The sequence below is a fragment of the Anser brachyrhynchus genome (genome assembly GCF_964034855.1).
Source record: "Anser brachyrhynchus genome assembly, chromosome: 3".
In the NCBI taxonomy this organism is placed as follows: domain Eukaryota; kingdom Metazoa; phylum Chordata; class Aves; order Anseriformes; family Anatidae; genus Anser; species Anser brachyrhynchus.
In genome coordinates, this window is record NC_137696.1 from 65,626,734 (window position 1) to 65,647,599 (window position 20,866).

The 20,866-nt window shown below is 43.4% G+C and overlaps 1 protein-coding gene across 1 annotated transcript in view; it reads left to right on the forward strand.

Moving 5' to 3' along the window:
* Positions 1 to 1,400: 1,400 nt before the first annotated feature.
* The window catches only part of SLC2A12 (solute carrier family 2 member 12), a 28,924-nt gene continuing 9,458 nt past the window's right edge, over positions 1,401 to 20,866 (forward strand). Inside the window, exons 1-2 of the mRNA XM_080583804.1 lie at positions 1,401 to 1,753; positions 8,493 to 9,815. Coding sequence (XP_080439930.1) covers positions 1,636 to 1,753; positions 8,493 to 9,815 — 1,441 coding nt within the window. The 5' untranslated portion in view covers positions 1,401 to 1,635. The remainder of the gene's footprint in view (positions 1,754 to 8,492; positions 9,816 to 20,866) is intronic.

The following is a 20,866-nucleotide window of genomic DNA, read 5'->3' on the forward strand; positions in this document are numbered from 1 at the left end:
AGAGAGGGGGTGCTTAAGCAGAACTGTGGGTTATATGAGGAGGTTGGTTACACGTCGCTTTGTAACAGAGGACTCTTGTCACAGATGGGTTTAATCTTTGGAAATACTTCCTCTCCTTCCCCAGCCTAGACAGCCCCTCATTTACTCCCAGACATCATAATGCTTTCTTTAAAGTTGACAATGATTGTTTGCATGTAGCAGATGATGAAGCAACATCTCTCCGGAAGCGGCAAGAAATTGTTACTAGCCTGGAAAGCATCCTGTACCATCTGACGGGTAGGTATTCTACATGGAAAATATGTCACACATGAGAGCAGAGCTAGCCTGACTCACTTATCCCTAAACCAAAGGTGCTGCCAAAACCAAACCCGCTGGGACTGGTATTCCTGCAGCGTCCCCACTGCTCCAGTGTCTGAAGCTGACAGGAACGTAGCTGTCAGATGGGGAAGTAACAGCATCTTTTGTCACATTTTCTTGTTAAGCAAACACTGATAAATTGCATATCATGTCTGCTCTACTTCAGGAAAAAATGTTTAGGACTTCCTGGAAATATTGCGAAAGCTACCAACTTCCCACCTCCCATGCTATCAGCAGGCATTAGTGTATTAAAACAAAACAACCAAACCAAACAGCAAAACGTGAAAGAAAGAGAACAAATAAGGAGCCTGCAGCGCTGCCAAATTATACAACAGTGATTCCCACCTGCGTTGACTTGGACAACTCGCCTCACTGAGGCCAGTGAGTCTGCTGAGAGCACCCAGAGGCTCCTGCACCGGCTGCAGGAGCAGGAGTGGGAGCAGGGGCAGGAGCAGGATGGGGCAGGCAGCCCCGTAGGCAGCTCTCTTGCCCTTCCCTGCTGGTGTGGTCCACCCCTGGCCACTGCTTCCACTTAAGCTGTTAGGGATGGAGCAGCCTCCAGCAGCTCTCAAAACCAAGCCTTCGACTCTATATAACTGAGACCATCTCAGTTTTTCCGCAGATGATTGTTACAGGAGAGAGGGTGGCTTGCCTTTTTGTTTGCTTATAAAATAGCGTGCGCATCTATGCCATGAAAACGTCCTGACTCCTACCTTCCCGGAGTGCAGAGGACCGACACGGCTTTCATTCCTCACTGCTAAGTCTCAGCACAACTTGCTCATGACTCACGAGAATGAAGTGACACCGCGTGTGTGCGTTCAGTGCCCGAACTTTAGCTGTCACAGCAAACGCTCCAAAGCCCCCCACCCTGTGTGTCTTCCCTATTAAAAAAACGTGTGCGTGAGCATTAGGGAGAGGAGCTAGAGGGAGATCCCTGAAGCTCGTGGGTAAGGAATGTGCACCGAGCTGTGCCTGAACGTCTGATGTCTCCAACTATTTGTTAAAGGCAAGGGCAATACTTCCGACAGACGGCCCTCCCCTCGCCTGCAATAGGCTCCCAAGAATAGCAACAGCCTGTGTCACTGGAAAGGGCAAAGCCTTCTGAAATAGCAACAAAGTTGTTCACAAACCACTTTGCGGTTCGCATTTGGTTTCAGCCAGCTTCGGCAACTTGTTGCCATGAGGAATATAAGCCGGGCTGCCCTGGCCGGCCGGGGCAAGAGGGCTGCGCTCTGAGGGACCCGTGGCCAAGGTGCGAAGCAGGGCACGGGAGCGGCGATGGTACCCGGGCAGAGCGCGGAGGACCTGGGCCAGCAGTGCCAGAAGATGGGAGCAGGCGAGGATGAGGAGGGCGGCAGAGGTAGCGGGCACCTCCGCCAGCTGCCAGCTGCAGCAGGTAAGGTGGTGGGGCCGGGGGCTGGCTGCTGCCGAACAGCAGTGAGCAGCTGGCGGGGATGTGGGAAAACCACGCAGCGCTACCCGGGGACTCCGGGCATACGCACTGCCTCGGTTTCCCACAGAGCGAGAGGGGAAAGCCTGAGCGAGGAGGGGAACGTCAGCTTTAGTCTTGCGTCAAGGCAGATGTGATACCTTTCCCTCAAGGCCCACCTTTCGTACACGGGTTGTCCGCGGTGTAAATCCTTTCCTTCATGCGGATCAGTCACCTGAACAGAGAACCCACCACACCTGGGATAAGAGAGGTCCTCCAACCCTTGTGTGCTCGATTCAGCCCTAGGGACTGAAATCCAAGGAAGCCACGTGAGCAGGACACCTGCTCATGCTGGGGCAATTTTTGGGGTGGGGGGACAGGGACTCCCTGCTGTCTCTTCTACTCTAGCATTTCATGAGGGAGCAGGGTTTCTGTGCTGACACACAGAGAAATCAACTGCTGAATTTCTTCTGAAATGATTTCTGAGTGCTGAAGCTAGATTTCATATCTCTTCACCTTTGCTGTCACCCCCAGCCAGCATTTTTAATTTACAGTGTGGTTTTGCATCTCGGGTCCTTTCTACTGGCAATAAGATGAAATGAAAATGACACACAAATGTGACGTTTCTCACCCACAAGATAGCTGTGCCCAAACAGGAAAGCACTGTTGCAAGCCAGAAATGACTATGATGTCCTGAGCAAGTTTTGTTCACGTAAAAATGAATGAACTGACTAACCAGTGCATGCTCAGATAGCACAGGCACAAATCCTTTGTCGGAGTGCAGTAATGATCAGTCCAGAAACATCTGCTGACACCTGGGAGCAGAGGAAGCAGAGGTTAATGAAGAACAGAAAAGCAGTTGGTGTGCAGACGCATTTAACGTTACCTAAGGGTATGGGGGAGCAATGCAGATTGCTACAGGATGGCGTTATCAAAGGGAAGCACGGCAGTTACAATAAACAGGCAGCAAAGCGACTGCAGTGCGAGAGCTAAGATTAGAAGAGTATGTGCAAGTTACACACTTGGCCTTACCCTCAGAAATAAGCGTAACCTGAGAAATTCATAATCACATTGCTAGGAATTAAAAGAAGTTGTTGATTCTTACTGCAAAATAACAAAACAAAGCCTAGAAACCATTTAATATAATGACGGGCCAGGCTGCCTGTTGACATAATGAAAATGCACGGCAGAGCGCTGAGAGGTGGAGAGATGGCCTGGCTGGGTCTGCCCAGGCTCTGCATTGCCCTATCTTTCCATCAATTCCAGGACATTTTTATTCATGAAATCTCAATATTACACGATACGTTAATCAGACTTATGGTACATAAAGTACACAATACCTCCCACATTGCAGGAATTTAGATGCATGAGAATGTGTGATGCATTAGTTTCTTTCTGCCTTTTTTTAACTCAATTTACAAAATATTTGCTTTGAGTTGGCCTTTCATACTTGGATGGCAGGAGTCATGTTTGTCAAAGAGCTATTTTGAAAATGGGATAATCATCTATGTTGTAGATTCAAATCTATGCAATGAACCCAACTCATCATTATTTTCTCACCTGTGCTTATTAACCAAGGATTGACAGAGCTTGATTTCACCTTCCAAATATCTAAATATATCAAAGAATCTCCAAGGACTAAAAAATCATAATCTCTCTTCCTGAAAGACAATGTCCTTCCATCCTAACTTGAGAAATTTCTCACCTCAAATTACATTGAAGTCAACAGAAGAAGGCACCATGTAGGATGAGATTGTGAATTCCCCTCCTAGTTAAATAGATGCATTTGCACAGATTACATAAAGAAGTAATCTCCCCCTGCTCCAATCCAGTACGTTTTTCTATGTACATACTTCACGTTCTCTTGAAAGAAGGGAAGGGAAAACTGCACCAAAGAAACCCTAGTATCTGGACTGATGTGGAGCACCATGCTGTCATGAGGATTTGAAAAGAGCAGACACCTCTCACAGCTCTTCTGCACATGAAAGGGGGAAAGAGCATTGTTTCCCAGCTTGAACTGCTTGCAAATTTTCCTGGCGCAGATCATTTATCCGTAATGCCCATGAAGCTTATGTGCAGACCAAGTATTTCACCTTCAGAAAGGCTGCATTTTCCCAAATACATTCTTGAAAATAAGTAGAAAGGAGCATACCCTTACTAGCTTGGCCCCATCCAGTCCCATCAGCAGTACACTGCTATACTGCAACTGCTCTTGCTCTCCTTTTCAGGAACAAAGAATAAACATTTCCAGCAAATGTTCTTGAAGATAAGTTTGTTTGCCAAGTCGTGCTGCTTTTGACCTGAGTAACAGTTATGAAAAACCATTTTGTTTACATGGAGAAACTAAATAATAGACTTTCCAATCACTTGTCACATACCAGCCATGCACTCGTTAGCCATGGGGTTTGTTGCAGGCAGAAGGAGAAATTTCTCTGGAAGCCATCATTAAAATAGTTTGTTCCCCTGGGCTGCACACTGCCATGTATTTTGCAGGCATCTCATAAAAATAAGAGGAATATACATTTTAGGAAACTTTCTTTTTTTTTTTTTAATGCATAAGAACTGCCAGCAACATCATTAAAAATAACACTTAAAAGGACTCTGAGTACAACTACTGCAGCATGCTTTATCTTGAATTGTAAAGCAAAACATATGCTGAAGTCAAAGAGAACTTTGTCTGGAGGAAGACCACAAAGTAAAACTGAGCAGAGTTCTCAAGGCTTATCTTAGCAGGCAGTTTTGAGCTGGCAGGTCCCAGGTACATCAGTTACAGCAAAACCTCCTAATGATATAAGAGTGTTTCTCAGCAGAATAATGCCTGGGAATGACAAGTTAGCTGCTGAGTCTGTTGCCACCATTGCAGGAAGAAAATCTGTCTCCCTCTGTATTACATCAGAACCTGCTTTCCACTCAGGGGTCCACTTTAGATACAGCCCGCAGCTACTTCTATACCACTGTGGGTATGTGCCACCAGCAGACCAACATGGGTATCAGCTGATCCAGTAAAAAACATGAAGACATTTGACAAGCTGCTGCACTTGGAGATGCAAAAAGTGTATATGTCCTTGAGTGCTTCCCTAGCAAATTCCAGGTATCCAACTCCATCTCCAGCTTGCACAGTCTCTCTGATTACAAATAAATAATCACCTTCGTTGCATTGCTCTGAGGACCATGGGTTGGAGAGAGGAGAGTCTGGGTTGTAAAGAACAGTGCTGGTGGCAGACTACTTTAAGATATTTGAATTGGCACTGTCATTTTGAGTAAGAAACTGGAACCATACCAAACTGGCGGTTGCACATTTAAAGAATTAAAAGCTGTGCAGGACACAGAGCTCAGAGTATAAATAGGAGACACTGCCCAGGCTGCTGTGTTTCTGCTGGAGATCCTTAAACTCAGTTTTCGTCCCTCTGTTACTTAACATTTTTCTCAGTTACCTAAAATATTTGTGGGTGGTAAGGGTGATTAATAAATGTGATTAATAAATGAGATATATTACTGGTTGAATGAACTTAGGATGGCTTGGCCTGTTGACTGCAAGCGAATGTCATGTCTGGGGTTCCTCTCAGCTAACTTTAGACATCTGCATCTGAGCAAGCCACACAGATTCCTTTTATAGTCAATGGAGAGAAATAGGCATCTGACCCATTTCAAATACCTAGAAGTGCTTATTTTTTGCAAATGGTTACAGAAAAAATCTAGAGATGCTGCCTTTCTCTTAGTTAGGGAACTTGAACGCGCCTATGTGTTTTAACACAGCCAAATGAAAAGTAATTTTCATTCCTGGTTAGGATGTAAAAGGTTAGGCCATATCCAAAGAAAACACACTGAGTGCCTTGGAAAGAACTTGGTCATAGAAGAAATGGGTTGTCCTGGAGAGTAACTTGTAGCTCCTGTACACTGCTCTGACAATCATTTGATCGGTACAGAGCAAAATCTCCACCAGGAGCAGGACAAGAATTGGAAACTCCCATTTGGCACTGTGCAACCACTACAGCAGCACTGAGTCCAGTTCCCAATTTATTAAAATTGATAATCTGGAGAGAGTTCAGAGAACAGAGCTTTGAATACTTAAGGGACTGGTAAACTTGTAAAGACTCACAGGCTAAGTAGCTTAACCAGGAGACATCTGTGCGATGACTTGATGACAGGCTATAATTTTGTACTCTGTGAACACAGCTACATGCAGGCAAATGGAGAGTGAGATCTGATGGCTGGAAGTCAAAGATGCAGAAATTAGGTCTAGAAATAAATTATAGATAATTTGAAATAAAAGCAATTAACCATTGGGACAATGTACGATTTAAAGTCATTGGTTTTCAACCACTAGCATTTTCTAAATCAAAGCTTAATATTTTTAATTACCTATTTAAAATAAAAAGACATTTAAATGTGTCCAAAGGGTTATGTTGTGCTGTTCATGAGTATCAGACCAGATGACTACAATGGTCTCTTTTGGCTTCATAATATACAGATTAATCCAAAATCTTAGGTTAAATGGGTCAATGATGAAAGTACAGGGCTATCTAAGCAAGCACTGGTATCAACACAGAGCAGTAGTCTGGGCAGAGAACTGTGATAAAGGTAACATGACAGTGTTGTATCATCAGCCCTGATTTTTGATCAGGGTTTATTGGAAGGGTACATTTTCCAGAGCTAGTGATACACAGCAAGCAGGCATGTCAAAATTAGAAAGGGGAGGGAGAATTAGTTTTTGCAATGATAAAACAAATATTGCATGCGTACCTTGCCATAACCCACGTACTAACCTCTGTTTAAAACAAGTACCATGTTCATGCACATACACAACCATGTGTCTTTCACAGGTCTCTTGCCATCTGTGGCGTGCCCACCAGCCTAGCGCAGGGGCAGTGAGGGCTGAGGCATACTGAGGGTGCTCAATAACACGGGGCTGCTGCCTGGCTAAAAGAGAGCAAACCGAGGACCAAGCAGGAGAGCTGATAGGCAATACCCATCTTTAATGGGCTTACATATATCCCCTGGCCCTGGAGGCACGGCTTATGCCCACACAGCTAAGCTCTGCTACCCTCTGAAATAACCTGGCCTCCTGTGGGCTGGCTGCGGGGTGCGATGGTGGCCTCGTGCCACCAGCCAGGCTGTGTCCGGGAATTGTTAGCAGAGCTTGAGGTGGCACGGGGCAAAATCATGCCAGAGACCATGCCAACAATGCAGCTGGATACATGGCCCCCTTCCAGGGTCGGGGCCTGGGCTCTGGCATTGTTTGTTGTAGTACTACAGATATCCTGCTAGGCCGCTCTCCGCCTCCCCTCGCCTGATTTTCTTCAGAAATGTAATATCCTCTCTTAAATGGGACCGATCCTCGCCAATGTGCTCAAAAGTTACTGACAAGGTACTTTCAGGCAGTCAGCGTGATCAGAGAGCCTTAATGCCTTAGAAAAATAAGCTAAAAATAAACAGTCTCTGCCTAATTTTCTATTGGGCCGTATACCACTTTCCAGCCAAGCTCGAAAGTACTTGCTGCAGGAGAATTGACTGAAATATGGACTCTGTTATGCTGCAAAAGCTACCTCCCCTCAGACACATGCTATCTCTCCAGCTAAGCAGGAAATCAGAAGTCAGTTTACTCTTTTCCTAGCTGTGCCGCAGCCAACATCATGGTGAGAGGAAAATCACACTGGGCGAATGAACAAGACCAACAATAACAAACTAAAATATTCCTCAAAGTTTAGGGTGCAAAAGGCTTCACAGTTAGTAGAGCAGGATCAGTTAAATCTATCTTGTAACAATAAACAATGAATCATAGTTGCATAAAATGAGTTTATTTTAAAGTGGACGTTCAAAGACATATAATCTCCATTTGGTTTAGGTTTTCACCATCTGTTTTTTATTCCTGACATTGTGGCTGACCTAAACTATGCAAAATATCTGATCCTGATATTCCAAAAAATCTGAGATTAGTGATGAGCAAAGCCCAGATAGTTCAGAAATTTGTACCTCAAAGATTTGTTTCCCTCAAATATCTTGGCTGTCTGGCTCAGCCTGTTTGTCAGTGCATAGGTTTTCATATGGCAAAGAAAAATAAATCACTGGTAACAGCAGCCATCATGGCATCTTCAGATGAAGCAAAGGAATTAGTAAGTGGTGAGGGGTTATCATACTACTGATTGAAATCAAGGTAGAAGAAATTTGGCTGGAAAATTATTGCTTTCATTGCCCATAGTAGACTGGTTGGGTGGACAAGAGTCCCTCAACTCATTACATGAAAAACCCTGAGAATGCCTCAAGGCAAAAATTGCTTTCTTACCAGAAGGTTACACTGTCAATGTTGCCTTTTGCAATAATGTTCTGAAGCAGAAGATTTGACCATTTAGGGCCCAACCAAAATCTTATTGACTTTTGTTTAGGAAGATGAGGAACCTAAAAGCATTAATTATTATGATATGTAATTACATGAACTAAATATTATATATATATATAATTTACATATATACATACTAATAATTATAATAGTTATTAATAATACTAATACTACTAATTATATATATATACATATATTCTTTTCAAAAACAGCATTGTATATAGCCACTGCTGCTGGGTTTGTACGTACCTAACTTCTGCCTAAAAGTAATGAAACATTTTTAGGACTGGTATACCAAAAAAACTTCTTACTGGTTGTCAGAATGTTGCAGAAATCACACTATTAATTTCTTTTTCTCTCTTATTTCAGGCTGTGGAACATTTACATTTCTATCTTCTGCCATTGCTGCTGTAAGTGGACTTCTGATGGGTTATGAGTTAGGCCTTATCTCTGGAGCACTTCTTCAGATGAGCAGCATATTAGCACTCTCTTGCAAAGAGCAGGAAATTGTTGTAAGTTCCCTTCTTTTTGGTGCCTTATTTGCATCCCTTACTGGTGGATTCCTGATTGACCGATTTGGAAGGAGGTTTGCAATAATTATAGCATCTTCTTTACTTGTGTTGGGAAGTCTGATTTTACTGCCCTATGAATCATATGGGATACTTATTGTGGGACGGATTGCCATAGGTATTTCCATATCATTATCATCAATCGCGACATGTGTATATATTGCTGAGATTGCCCCACAGCACAGAAGAGGCCTTCTCGTATCATTGAATGAACTCATGATTGTGATAGGCATTCTCTTTGCCTATATTTCAAACTACGCATTTGCCAGCGTATCTCACGGCTGGAAGTATATGTTTGGCCTTGTGATTCCACTAGGTGCCTTGCAGGCTATTGCCATGTATTTTCTTCCACCAAGTCCTCGGTTTCTTGTCATGAAAAATAATGATGAAGCCGCAAGGAAAATACTGGAGAGACTACGAGAAACTTCAGATGCTACTAAAGAACTCACTTTGATCAAGTCTTCCCTGAAAGACGAACATCAGTATAGTTTCTTGGACCTGTTTCGTTCAAAGAACAACATGAGGGCCCGTATGTTGGTGGGGCTCACATTAGTCTTTTTTGTGCAAACAACTGGGCAACCCAACATTTTATTTTATGCATCAACTGTTTTGAAGTCAGTTGGGTTCCAGAGCAATGAAGCCGCCAGTTTGGCTTCTACTGGAGTTGGAGTGGTTAAAGTGGTCAGCACAGTCCCAGCTACGTTTTTTGTGGATCAAGTGGGAAGTAAAACTTTTCTGTGTATTGGCTCTTCTGTTATGGCAGTATCACTGGTCACTATGGGCTTAGTGAACCATAACATACACGTGAACTTCACGAATGTCTGTAGAAGCCAGTCTCCGGAGGATTCCTATCTCCAGAGACCAGGAAACCTCACTGGTGTCACCAATGGGAGTCTCAAGGACCTCTTTGCTGGTATGGCTTCACCAGAAAGACTCTCCTTCGACACACACAGAAACCCTTATGTCGCCAGGACAGGAGAACTGAACAGGACTACCCTGGCAGAAGGCAAAAGCATGATGGGGTCTCACACAGAAAGTGGGGAGGTTCCCGTTGTCCTGAAATGGCTCTCGCTGGCCAGCCTGCTTGTTTATGTTGCTGCCTTTTCCATAGGTCTTGGACCAAGTAAGTATTTCATTTTTTTCTAATTCTTTGTAATGATTTTCTTATAAGTGAATTAAGTGCTGGGATGACAGTGTTTTCTGCTAATACACATTGGTATTATCACAGACCGTCCTGGTGGGCCTGATGTGTACTTTTTGGGAAGAAGTCCTGCCCACTTAAGGTCAATGGTCTTATCTCCCTTCAGTTCAGTGAAATTAACTGTTCACCTACAGTAAAGTTAGAAACTGGTATGAGCTTTGTACAGCAAAGTTACAGGGCTCCTGCCTATTTTTCCTCTTCGTGTTCTGTTGTGTTGTTACACGGGGAAGGTGAAGATGTAGGCATTTGCTGCTGTTATCCCATAAACCCAAGATAAGGATGAGCTCTCGACCTCTGCACGGTAAGACAACATTAAATCCACGAAATGTCAGCATGCCTGAGTCCAGTTGAGGACCTGGACCCCTGACTGTATAACAGCCTTTAGATACAGATAAGAAATATAAGGCATCATAGTTCATGAGCAAACTTAAGCGTCATCATCATCACTACCCATGGTTCTATGAAATGGAAGAACATGAAGGAGAGTCGCTGTGCAACGGAGGCACTGTTGCAGCTGCTGTCATACGTGCTGAGGAAACACTTCTCCTAAGGAGAACATTTCTGCCATTCCCAGGCACTAGGAACTAAATCCCTTCATATTTTTGTTTTGTTTTGTTTTGTTTTAATAGCACTTGCATATTACTGTACTTTGAAGGGGTTGATTTTTTAAGCCACATTGCAAAAAGCACATGCACAGAGTCCATTATTTATTAACTGACTTTATGTGTTCTTGTGCCCTGGCTCAAACTTGACTTGCAAACACACTGTACGCCTGCTGCACTATTATGATAAAAAGCTTCCACAAGAATAAAGCCCAACAATTGCACTAACAGCAACTCCCCTGCAGTATTTATTTATTTTAAACATTGCTCACTGGGAGAGCTGCATGAGATAAACATTCATTGCCAGGGCAGCAAGCTTGGCTGTGTTATTGCAGCATTGTTCCCTCCCTTGCAGACCATCTTGAGGCTAGATTCTGCTTTCAGTGCCACAAGTCCAAAACCACAGGTGCAGCCCTGAAAAGAAAATGTTACTTGAGCTTTTCCTTGGGTGTTTCAAAGGCACAGTTAATGACCCTCAGGGCAGGGGCACAGCTTCAGGTTTGGACTGAAGTTTTTGGACTCTTGCTGAAAGCTGCTTTCCTGTTGACCTGGCTGTAAATGTGCTCTTGGTCATTTGGGCTGGCCCGATGTGACACTGGTGATAACAATGCCTGCTTCCTTGGGGGCTATGGAAACCAAGGTGTGTGCCAGGCTAATCTGAGAAGTCTTTGAGGCCTGTGTTTGTTTTCTGACTTCTTTCTTGACTGAGAACACAAGTCAAGAAAGTCTCAAACAGCAAATGGGGAAAAACAGGCACCATCTCAGCTGCAGCTTGTTAAAATCATGTGCAATTAAGCCATGGTGCATCTGCATAGCAAGTGAAGGCTGGGTCCAGGAGAAATACAGGTATTTCAAAACACAAACACACACTTGCAAGACAATTCCCTGAATTTAAAAATACAGCATTCATTTAAAACTGGCAATGCATAGAAAATGCAAGGGTAAGAAAATCAAGAAGTTGTTGGAATCTGCAAAGGATCTCTTGTGGTTGGATAGTCGGGGTTGGGAAGGAGGTTTTGGTTTGTTTCTCATATTCAGCCTTCAACATCTGCTGCTTGGAGTCCAAATCCTTGAATGTGTTTTAAAAGCCTAGATTTCTTATCCTCAGTATGCCTTTCTTAGAGTAAAGAATAAGTGGGCCCCTTCGCCTATATAAAGTAAACAGTTTTAACATGTTTATGTTATTCATCTCTAAATCTGGTCTGTGGTCTGGACCAGACCAGCCGCCATTGTCTGCTCTGTAGAGAGAGGAGGCATCGGGGTTACAGCGCTGCTTCCAGTGCTTACCGCCCGCCATGGCCAGGTGATGCCTGGGGACAGAAGCACTGACACCCCACACCACTGTATTTTCAGTGCTCATGTCTCCTGCTCTGTGCTACATCTGCCCGTTCTGCTGGCTGAGGTGGTGGCGGTGCTGGGGATGTGTCTGTTTGTGATCTAAAGATCCCATCAGGGTCTTCTGGACAAACTGCAGAGAGGTTCTTGTTCTTCCCCTCCTCTCCACTGGGCCACTTCTGGAACAAATTCAGCCACTTTATTTTGAGTCCTTCCTGCCTGATGTTTTGCAGAGATAAAGGAGAGCCTGTGTAGCACCATTAGGTAAAAAGCACACTCTTCATAGGGCAGAGATTGCAATCTGAGCTCTATCATCTTTTTATAAATTATTTTTTCCTGTTCTTTTCTTTCCTTTTTTGGGGGATTCTAGTCAAAGAGCTAGTTACAACCCATATTTGCACAGCAGGCATTTGTAAATATTGCATTTTTCCATGATTCCTCCTTTGTCTCCGAATTCCATGAAGTAGATAGATTTTTTAATGAACCAAACACACGCTAAATATATTTATTGCCATTTATCAAAGCCCTCAGGCAGCATGCTGATGAGTGCTCATAAACACACAGTGAGAGATAAAAGCCATTTTTGCATTACAAAAGAATTCACAGACAGGTGAGCATCTGCTTAGTCACTTTTTTGATTCAGGGGTGCTGTGTGTTTATATCATCAACCCCTAGGCAAGATAAAAGGGGCATTTCTGTTGCTCTGTTTTGGATTAATTATGTTTGATGAAATGTGATCCAACTGCTTGTTCACACTCAATTTCACACCATCGTAAGGACGTTTTGTAGGTGCAACAAATGAGTATTGCATCATGCCGCAGAACAGCACATGCTGTTTCTCCAGCGGTGTTTGCAGAAGCACCTCCAGGCAGCTACTACAAAGGGGACTTACTTGACACACATCTTTGTCTTGAGTTACCTTTGCTTTATACCAGAAAAGTGACACGAGGATGAATTGTTCTCAGCAGGGAAAGATATCTGTGGAGCCCGTGAGAAATCTCAATCTGGCTGCTACGTGGGGGCTCTGCACTGCATCCAGTGAGTGCAAAGGGGGCAGGCTGCTGGGGCCACAAGAAGTCTCAGCCTCACAGAAACTGTGAGTGCAGGCGAACGAGATGAGTGCAGTGTGGAGGTAGATCACCAATTAGTCACCGAAGTTAGGTGTGGCCCTGAAAAAGAGTTTAACGTAAAGAAAACACAGAGAAATTCTTCTAGTCAGGGCCAGGCCCACATATGACCACTCACTAAATGGCACAGAGTTAACTGAAATAGTTGCAGAGCATCTCATTTGCAGGTGCTCTGTTCAAAATACTTGGGGGGAGGGCAAAAATAGTGGTCCTTTCTCATAAAGAAGTGTCACCTCCTTCACTGGTCACCACCGTATGGTGGTACATACCAAGATGCAGAAGCCAGGAAAGCCAAACTCCTGGAGTATCAGACTTGTTTTCCAAAATAAGGCTGTAAACGTGGGATTCTTGGAGTCAGATGGAGCATATGCAGGAGAGTTTTCTTGCTTAAGAACTGTAGGGCACCTTCAGCCTTCCTGAAACGGAGCAGGTGGCCAGAACCCTGATGCTTCCCTCACTAACTCAATGAAAATTCAGATTTGTGTGTCAGATGATCTGCTCCTTTTGCATCATTTAGGATCAAAAGCTAAATATCACTCATGCATGGACAACTTGCTTCCATGTTTTCCTATATATCCACTGAGGTCTTTGCAAGCATAAGCCCAGGTTTTTGGCACTGGCTGACCTCACCAATAAGCGGGTGAAAGAGAGATGTAGCGCATTAATACAGGAATGCAGTGTGCTCTGGAATTAATCCTCTCCATCCAACAAAAATCAGAGGGGCTCCAACAAGTCCAGGGCCCAGAAGCAACTCACTCAACACTAACACAGTCTGGGCCCAAAGGGCATCTGTTTCTCAGGCTTGAATTTGTTCTAGCAGAAAAAATATAAGAGCAAAACAGGACCTGCCAGTGGTCTCTTTACACATCTCAGGTATCTCTTCACATGTAACATGGGAGTCCTGCATGCAGTTCAAGAGATCCATGCAGATCACAGGGATTTTTTTTTGCCATGGAATGGGGAACATTTATTGAGAGGGATGTTGAATGCATGCATTTGCATTGAGTCTACAGCATTGGTGCCTTGTTCAAAAGAGCTTTTTCTTCCTCCTTTACCAGTCCTTCAAACAGATTTCTGTACAACTGCAAAGTTATTTAGGCAGTTGGCCAACGAACATCAGGATAATCTGCTGGTGCAAATTGCATCAGCTCCACTGACGTCCCTGAAGTTCATGCTGAGAGTGTGGAAATCAGTGAAAGTACTTTACACATAGGACTGAGGGGCTTTTTTTTTTTGACAGAAGCCATCCTCAAAACCATTTAGATGCATAAACTCCATAGGTATTTATCTCTTTGTGGACCCAGGGCAGAAAATGTTCTGTTACTGCATGTCCCTGAGCCGCAGGCAGCTTTGAGTGGCTCTCCAGAGCCAAAGACTGACCTCTCAGAGCAGTTCTCTTGGAGGTCATCACAGGACCCTCTTCTGGGAGACTTCTCAGAGCTGCTGGGATGCCCTGACCCTGAGCACTCAAAGTCCACCCAGCACACAGGCAGCTGTGGATGCCACACTCCCAGCAGGGATCAGTGCCGGCATCTGGAGGAATGGTTCTCAGGGCTTCGCATGAAAAAAAAAAAAAATATCCATCCAGATAGATATAAAATCTAATAAATAAATAAATAAATAATAAAATTTCAGTTTAATGATGGACAAATAAAATGCATAATGGGGCCATAGGGGAGGATTTAGAACTTATGGCAAACCTTGCTTTTCTGCATAGCTCTCGTAGTCCCATCAAAGCACAGCTCCTGGAAGTAGGTGCTTGTAAGACTAGCAATATTTGGTATTGATTAAGACCTGTTAAAGAGTGGTAAGACTTGTTAAAGAGTGGAATAAGTTAAATCTGAGATGTGTGGGACCAAAGTTTGAGCACCCATCTGATCCTAGGGTGGGGAAGGATGGCAAGCCACCAAGATGCCCTTGGGTTCCTAGTTTCACACTGATGAAATTCCTCCCATAGGAGGGACTGTGATTTCATGTCTCCTGGCGTGTGCCCCTCACTAAGAGGGAGCTATGACCACGCTTTCTGGCAAGCCCTGCTGAGATGCACCATCTCATTGCAGTGGCAGCTCTCTGTGTGGGGCTGTCAGCCCCGTGAGGAACAAACCCCACATGGGGGCATCAGTGAAGACAGATCTCTGTTGAGGACAAATCGCAGGAGCAAATATTTACGGATGAAATCCTAATTCGGATTGACAGATGCCTGTTCCTAGTTTAAATCTGGGCAGATTTGCCATACTGAGTATGTCAGAGTTAAATTTATATCAGCCTGAATGGATGCTTTAAAACTGAGCTAATTTTTACCTAAAATGGAACATATGTTTCAGCACGCTTAGCCATTTAACTGATGTGAGAGCCAGATTCCTCAGAAAATCAACAGAAGGAAATATTCTCCCCACCTATGGGGGCCTTTCAGAGCCCTGCTCTCTGACCTGCCATTTGGAGCAGGCCTCCTTTCCTCAGTGGCTACTGAGGGGGTTTAGGGTGATCAGGAAGCTAAATTAGAATTTGTGATGGCTTTCCCATGTGAAACCCACCTGTTGTGTCTACATTTTGTTGTGAGTTGTTGACATCATCCAAATACAAAGTTTTATACCTGTGTTGCGGACAGTAGGGAAGGTGGAAGAATGATGAAAATTCAAGGGTTCGCAAGAAAAGTGAAATCTGTGGAGGTGATGAAGGAACGAAGTCCCTCTTTCAATCTATCACTCCTTATGCAATCTTATGTGTCAGTCTTTCTTTATGCATTTTATTGGATTAAGCAAGCCAAAACACAGACCTGGAACATTTTCTGAAAGCCCAGAGAATCATACTGGAAGAAAATGTAGTCCGCTGGACTTTGTCACTGTGATTCATAGATTAATTGGCTACCTGAGGTAAAGAAAGATTCATTAGCATGGTTAAATGCAGAACCTTTTCTGTGTCTTTCTCTTCAGTCACTAAATGCATCTGTAAGAAACCCAGAAAAAGCTGGTTTCACATATGACACTGAGCAGGCCAGGGACTTGATCACAGAGGTTGTATCTCCTGTCACCCATTTGAGCCAGACCGCATAGGACTGTTTTTTCTCTGCAACAAAATGCTCCTGGACCTACTCTTGGTCATCAAATGCCCTACCAGAAACTGGAAAACTTTACGGGAAAGAACTGTCAGTATGGAAATTCTAACTGTCAGGGGATTTAGTTGTTTGTCCCTCTGCTTTCTAAGCCATATGGCCTTACGCTAACTTGGAAAACACTGGTAAAAGGTAGGGGCGACTAGAATTCACATCAATATTTCTGGTGTTAGAACAATATTTCAGACTTCTACAAGACATGTGGTTATTGTGTTAGTTTATAGTGCACATAAATTTAATGTTAACGGGCATTCATGCTCGGCATTGCCTTGCATGACATTTGTTTGCAATGCTTTATTTTCGAGCTTCTACATTTTGCAGAGCAGCTCTGGCCTGGCCTTAAATTTCACATAAATGAGCAGCATCAATTTTACACTGTTTTGTGGTTTACTCTGGAAAAGGAGATAGTGGCAGGGATTAAATCAAGTGCTCAAAATACACAAGTACTTAAATGCTTTCTTGGATCTGAACCAGAAAAACAAGCCTGGGAAATGGGCATGTTTCACTGCAAATCACTACAGAAAGTCTTTTTTTTGTTAATTAAAAATGATCTTGAATTCTTTATTTTAAGACAAGAGTCCTAGCACTCTGCATTTGTGCTGAATCATCACTGAATGCATGCATACGTGTGGTTTCAATATGACACTTCTAGCATTCATCTGGCTCATTATTCCCAAGCTATTCAAATGGTGCCTTGTGTGGCCTTTATTTCACACTGTGTCTGCACTAAGCTGCAGCAGAAAGAAAAGGCATGACAAAATGAAAAATAAAGAAAGCATTGTGAATTGCCCACTAGTCCTGTTGCCTTGTCCTGCACCAGGTTTATCTGTAGCCCCTTGATAGCAAGTCACTCAGGAAACAGTTTGTGTTTTTATGGTATGATTAGTAGAAGTGAAATGTGAAATATGTGTAAGATATTTTTGGATAGTTGGATGCTGAGTTGTAGGATTTCAACTTGTAGGAAATGTCCTCTAAAGTATCAGCCAGATAGGTTAATTTTATCTAACTTCACAGGATCTACAGGTTTGGGAGACTTTTTTAAGTGTAAAAAATGTCATAATAAGGATGTTATTTGCAGTGGATGGCAAGGATGTTTTTGCAGTGATGAGACATGGAAATGCCAGCAACAGTTTTCTCCTTAATTATTTCAGAGCTCCGTTTTGCAAGGAGCAGAGTAGCCGTGTTCAACGCCGAGACCGAACTTCAGCTGCACATTGTGGTACACACTAAAATCTTGGAATTCATTCTCACCGACTTCCATGTTCCTGTTCATAACTGTACTTTCAAGTCTACAAATGAGGAATGTCTTAGCAGATCAGGCCAAGGACGTTGCCTTCTGAACAACAGAGCCCTTAGCACTGTGAAAAGAGAAGGTGACAACACCACAACCCAGCCTATATTCCTGTGCCTCCTTAATGACAGGGCTTCAACCTGCCCTTGCTGAGCACAAAATCTGGCCCTGGGAGAACTATGTGGAAGGGTGGATGGCTCCCTGGTTTTCAGCATACTCTGCTGCATTTAAACAGTGATTGGAGTCAATACTCTGATCTCGGTGCTCTGATGATATAGATACATCTCTGCTAGTGGCTGTATGTTAATAAATCTATTGACACAAAGGAACTACTTGACTTAAGAGGAATGGCTTCAGTGCTTAAAATTAGCTATACTTATGAAATACCTTTTCTATTCAGATTTGTTAATAGCTGCTGGCTAAAATGACGTGCTTTACCTCCAGAAGACCCACTTTAAAAAATCACATAATGAGTATTGTTGTGATGCTAACCAGTAATTGAACCTAACAATCCCTGTTTGTTCCACAGGGGCATTATCTTCAGCAAAGTGGTTCACTGTCAAGTGGATCTCACATAGCATCTTGTATGAGCTTTCATATGCTAATCAAGGCTGCCTATCATGAGCAAAATTTGCCCTTCTCATGTTGTAGGTCAAGTGTTACATTTAAGCATTCAGTAAATAATAGTGGCCTCTGATAATCATATCACAGATAATGAAGGATTTTACAGTATTTTTCCTTGAGCATGTTCTTGCAGGGAAGAGCACTGTGACAATCCGTGAAAAAGTTTATAGGGCATATGTCAAGTTTCATAATACCAGTTTCCTTTTGGAGAGAGGGCTTGGAGGAAATTTTTAGAGGCAACCCGATCTTGGGCCAGCTTCATGCAAAAACTAGAGCTGTTAGAGGACTTCAAGTGCAAGGACAGCATTTCATTTCACTTGCAGAGATCATCAAACTAAAACAAGCTTTCTAAAGTATGAAAAAATTTTATCGGAATGGTAAAAATGTGCAATCATGTAGCTTACTGGCACTGCTGGGGAAGGTGGAGATTGGCAGCCAAAGTGCAGAGGGGATGGCTGGGTAAGAAAGTCATTGCATGGAGTTAGGTGACGTTTTTTTGCTTAGGCATTTGAGTCTTGTGTCACACTGAGCTCTGGGAGGAAAACCGGGAAGATTTTCTCAAAGGGAAGGGGGACGCAAGGAGGTACCCAGTTTCTGTTGCCTTTGAAAATCAACTCCAAGCATAGAAAATTGTACTCTTATGAATGAAGTTGAACTGAAAGACACCTTGTGGTGGGTGAAACGTCCTCCTTGCTGCCTCCCTCCAGCACAAACCAAAGCAAAGCCTGAGCAGCAGTGAAGTGAGGGACTTAAAAAATGGATCACGGCAGTCCTCTCACTAAACAAATCACTGTTTTAGAAGGCTATTTACCCTTTCCAGTTGCAACTTTCTGAAGTATGTGCACAAATCTCTATTTTGCAAGAGCAAAGGCTTAAATTGCCCCTAGTTGCAGTGTCCCAACAGCTCTTTTCTGTGGTGCACCCCCTCAAGGCCCAACATAGGCCCTTGGATACTGGAAAAACAGGTTCATTTACCCCACCCCAAATGAGTAGTTTCTCATCTCCATACTTTTTAGAAGTGAAATATGTGATAATCAGAACTAATGCATGCACAGTTTCCTTGTGGATTAGAGCCTCTGGCTTCCGCAGTCATTCCTCTGCAAATGCCTGAGAGGATTATCCTGGATTCAATATTCTGAACAAATAAACACCTACAAACAGCAATACACATTGCGGGTTTTAATTAAAAGGCCATTTTGAATGACAGTATTTGATTTATGTAGTCAAGCATGTTCTCCCTTGAGGACCTGTTTTCGTTTTTCCTTTTTCTCTCTCTTCTTTCCCTTCTGCTTGCCCTGAAAGTTGTTCTGTCTTGATGGGTAAGTATGAGTGCTTACACAACAGCAGATGAGAGACAGAGACAGTGGGTGTGAAATCCATTTGCAAACAGAATTACCATTTGTGTATCAGTTTAAATCAGCTTCTGTTAGGGGACCTGAAAAGAGCTGAAGATTAATATATTATTATCTATCTACACTGATGATGCATGCTTCTGATATATTTGCTGCTGAGTGCTGTTGTTGGGCAAGATGGACCCCAAATCACCTTAACTGAGACAATTCTATTACTCCTACATCTTTATACTTCTCTCAGTTCTTGCCCAGCAATCATTCAGGTGGGAATCACCGATACAAGAAAACTTGTTGATTGTGTCCATTCTTTCAAAATGAAAGTAGGTGGACAGTAATTGAAGGTTGCTGAAAATAGACTTAAGAATCTATTGAACTATTGAAAAAGAGGTTTTGGGGGAAGGATGCCTGGGGAAAATCAGAAATGATGCACATCTCATTGCCCTCCTCCTCAAATGACCCAGACAAGAGGGGAAGGAGGCAGTGTGTTGGTCTCACAAATGAGGTCCCTTCCCCCAAAACCTTCCTGTGGCTTGAACATGAACTGGAGGAGTCATAAGTAAAGGGTGAATTCCCTGTTCTGCCGTGAGGCTTCTTAAAAAAGGCACATGCAAGTGTTCGGCCCGTCTGTTAGTGATGCAAATAGTCTGAACTGTGAATAACTGTTTTTATGTACTTTACTACATCCTTGGAGATAAAAGGATGAAATCCCACTTGTCTTAACGTGTTACTTCAGGGAGTCAGCCCAAAGGGTTAACCATTAGAAATAGAAATGTAATATACCTAAAGAAAATAAACTTAAACTTTGCCACAGCACACCAGCTCCTTTTGGATCATCTGTGGTGTCAGGCATCTTGCAACCAGAGTCGTAAAGCTGCTCAGAGAGAAGCAATAATCAAACTTTCAAGCACCTCAAAAGCCATAGGATGAGGTACTTGTTGTCAGATAGAGCCAGAGGCATGAGGTCAACTGAGGCTTCTCCTGACTCCCCTATCTCTTAGCAGTAGAAGTATTCAGCTCCTTTTCATGTGCACACACACGACCTGAGATCTGACTTAACCCTTGGCAGGCAAGCACTCCGCTGGCCACTCACCTGCTCTCCGAGGTAATGCAGGCTTGCATTTGCTCCATATTCATCAGTTATTAACTTTGAGCAGCCACTTCACGCTCATGTCATGGGGCAGTGCCAGAGAGACAAATGGCTTTTATTAAGTGGAGGCATTTTTAAGGCTGGTCAGGATTGTTTGCTTTGGCCTCTGGCAAAAAACTGTGGGGAGAATTTCAGTCCAGAAACCAGGTACTTGAAAAATCCGGTGTGTGTGTGTGTGATAAGACTGAAAAAAAATGTGGCCTCAGTGAAGCCATGTCCTTTGCATTCCTTCTTCTTGTGGCAGCTTTGCAGTTGCTTGTTTGCATCCTTTCTCAAGTTTATTAATTTGTTATGTGTTCTTAGAGGGTCTGCCTGCATTGCTGGTGGGATAATCCCTTCCTCATCTTCCCTTGGACCTCTTGTTGCTAACAACCCATTCCTCT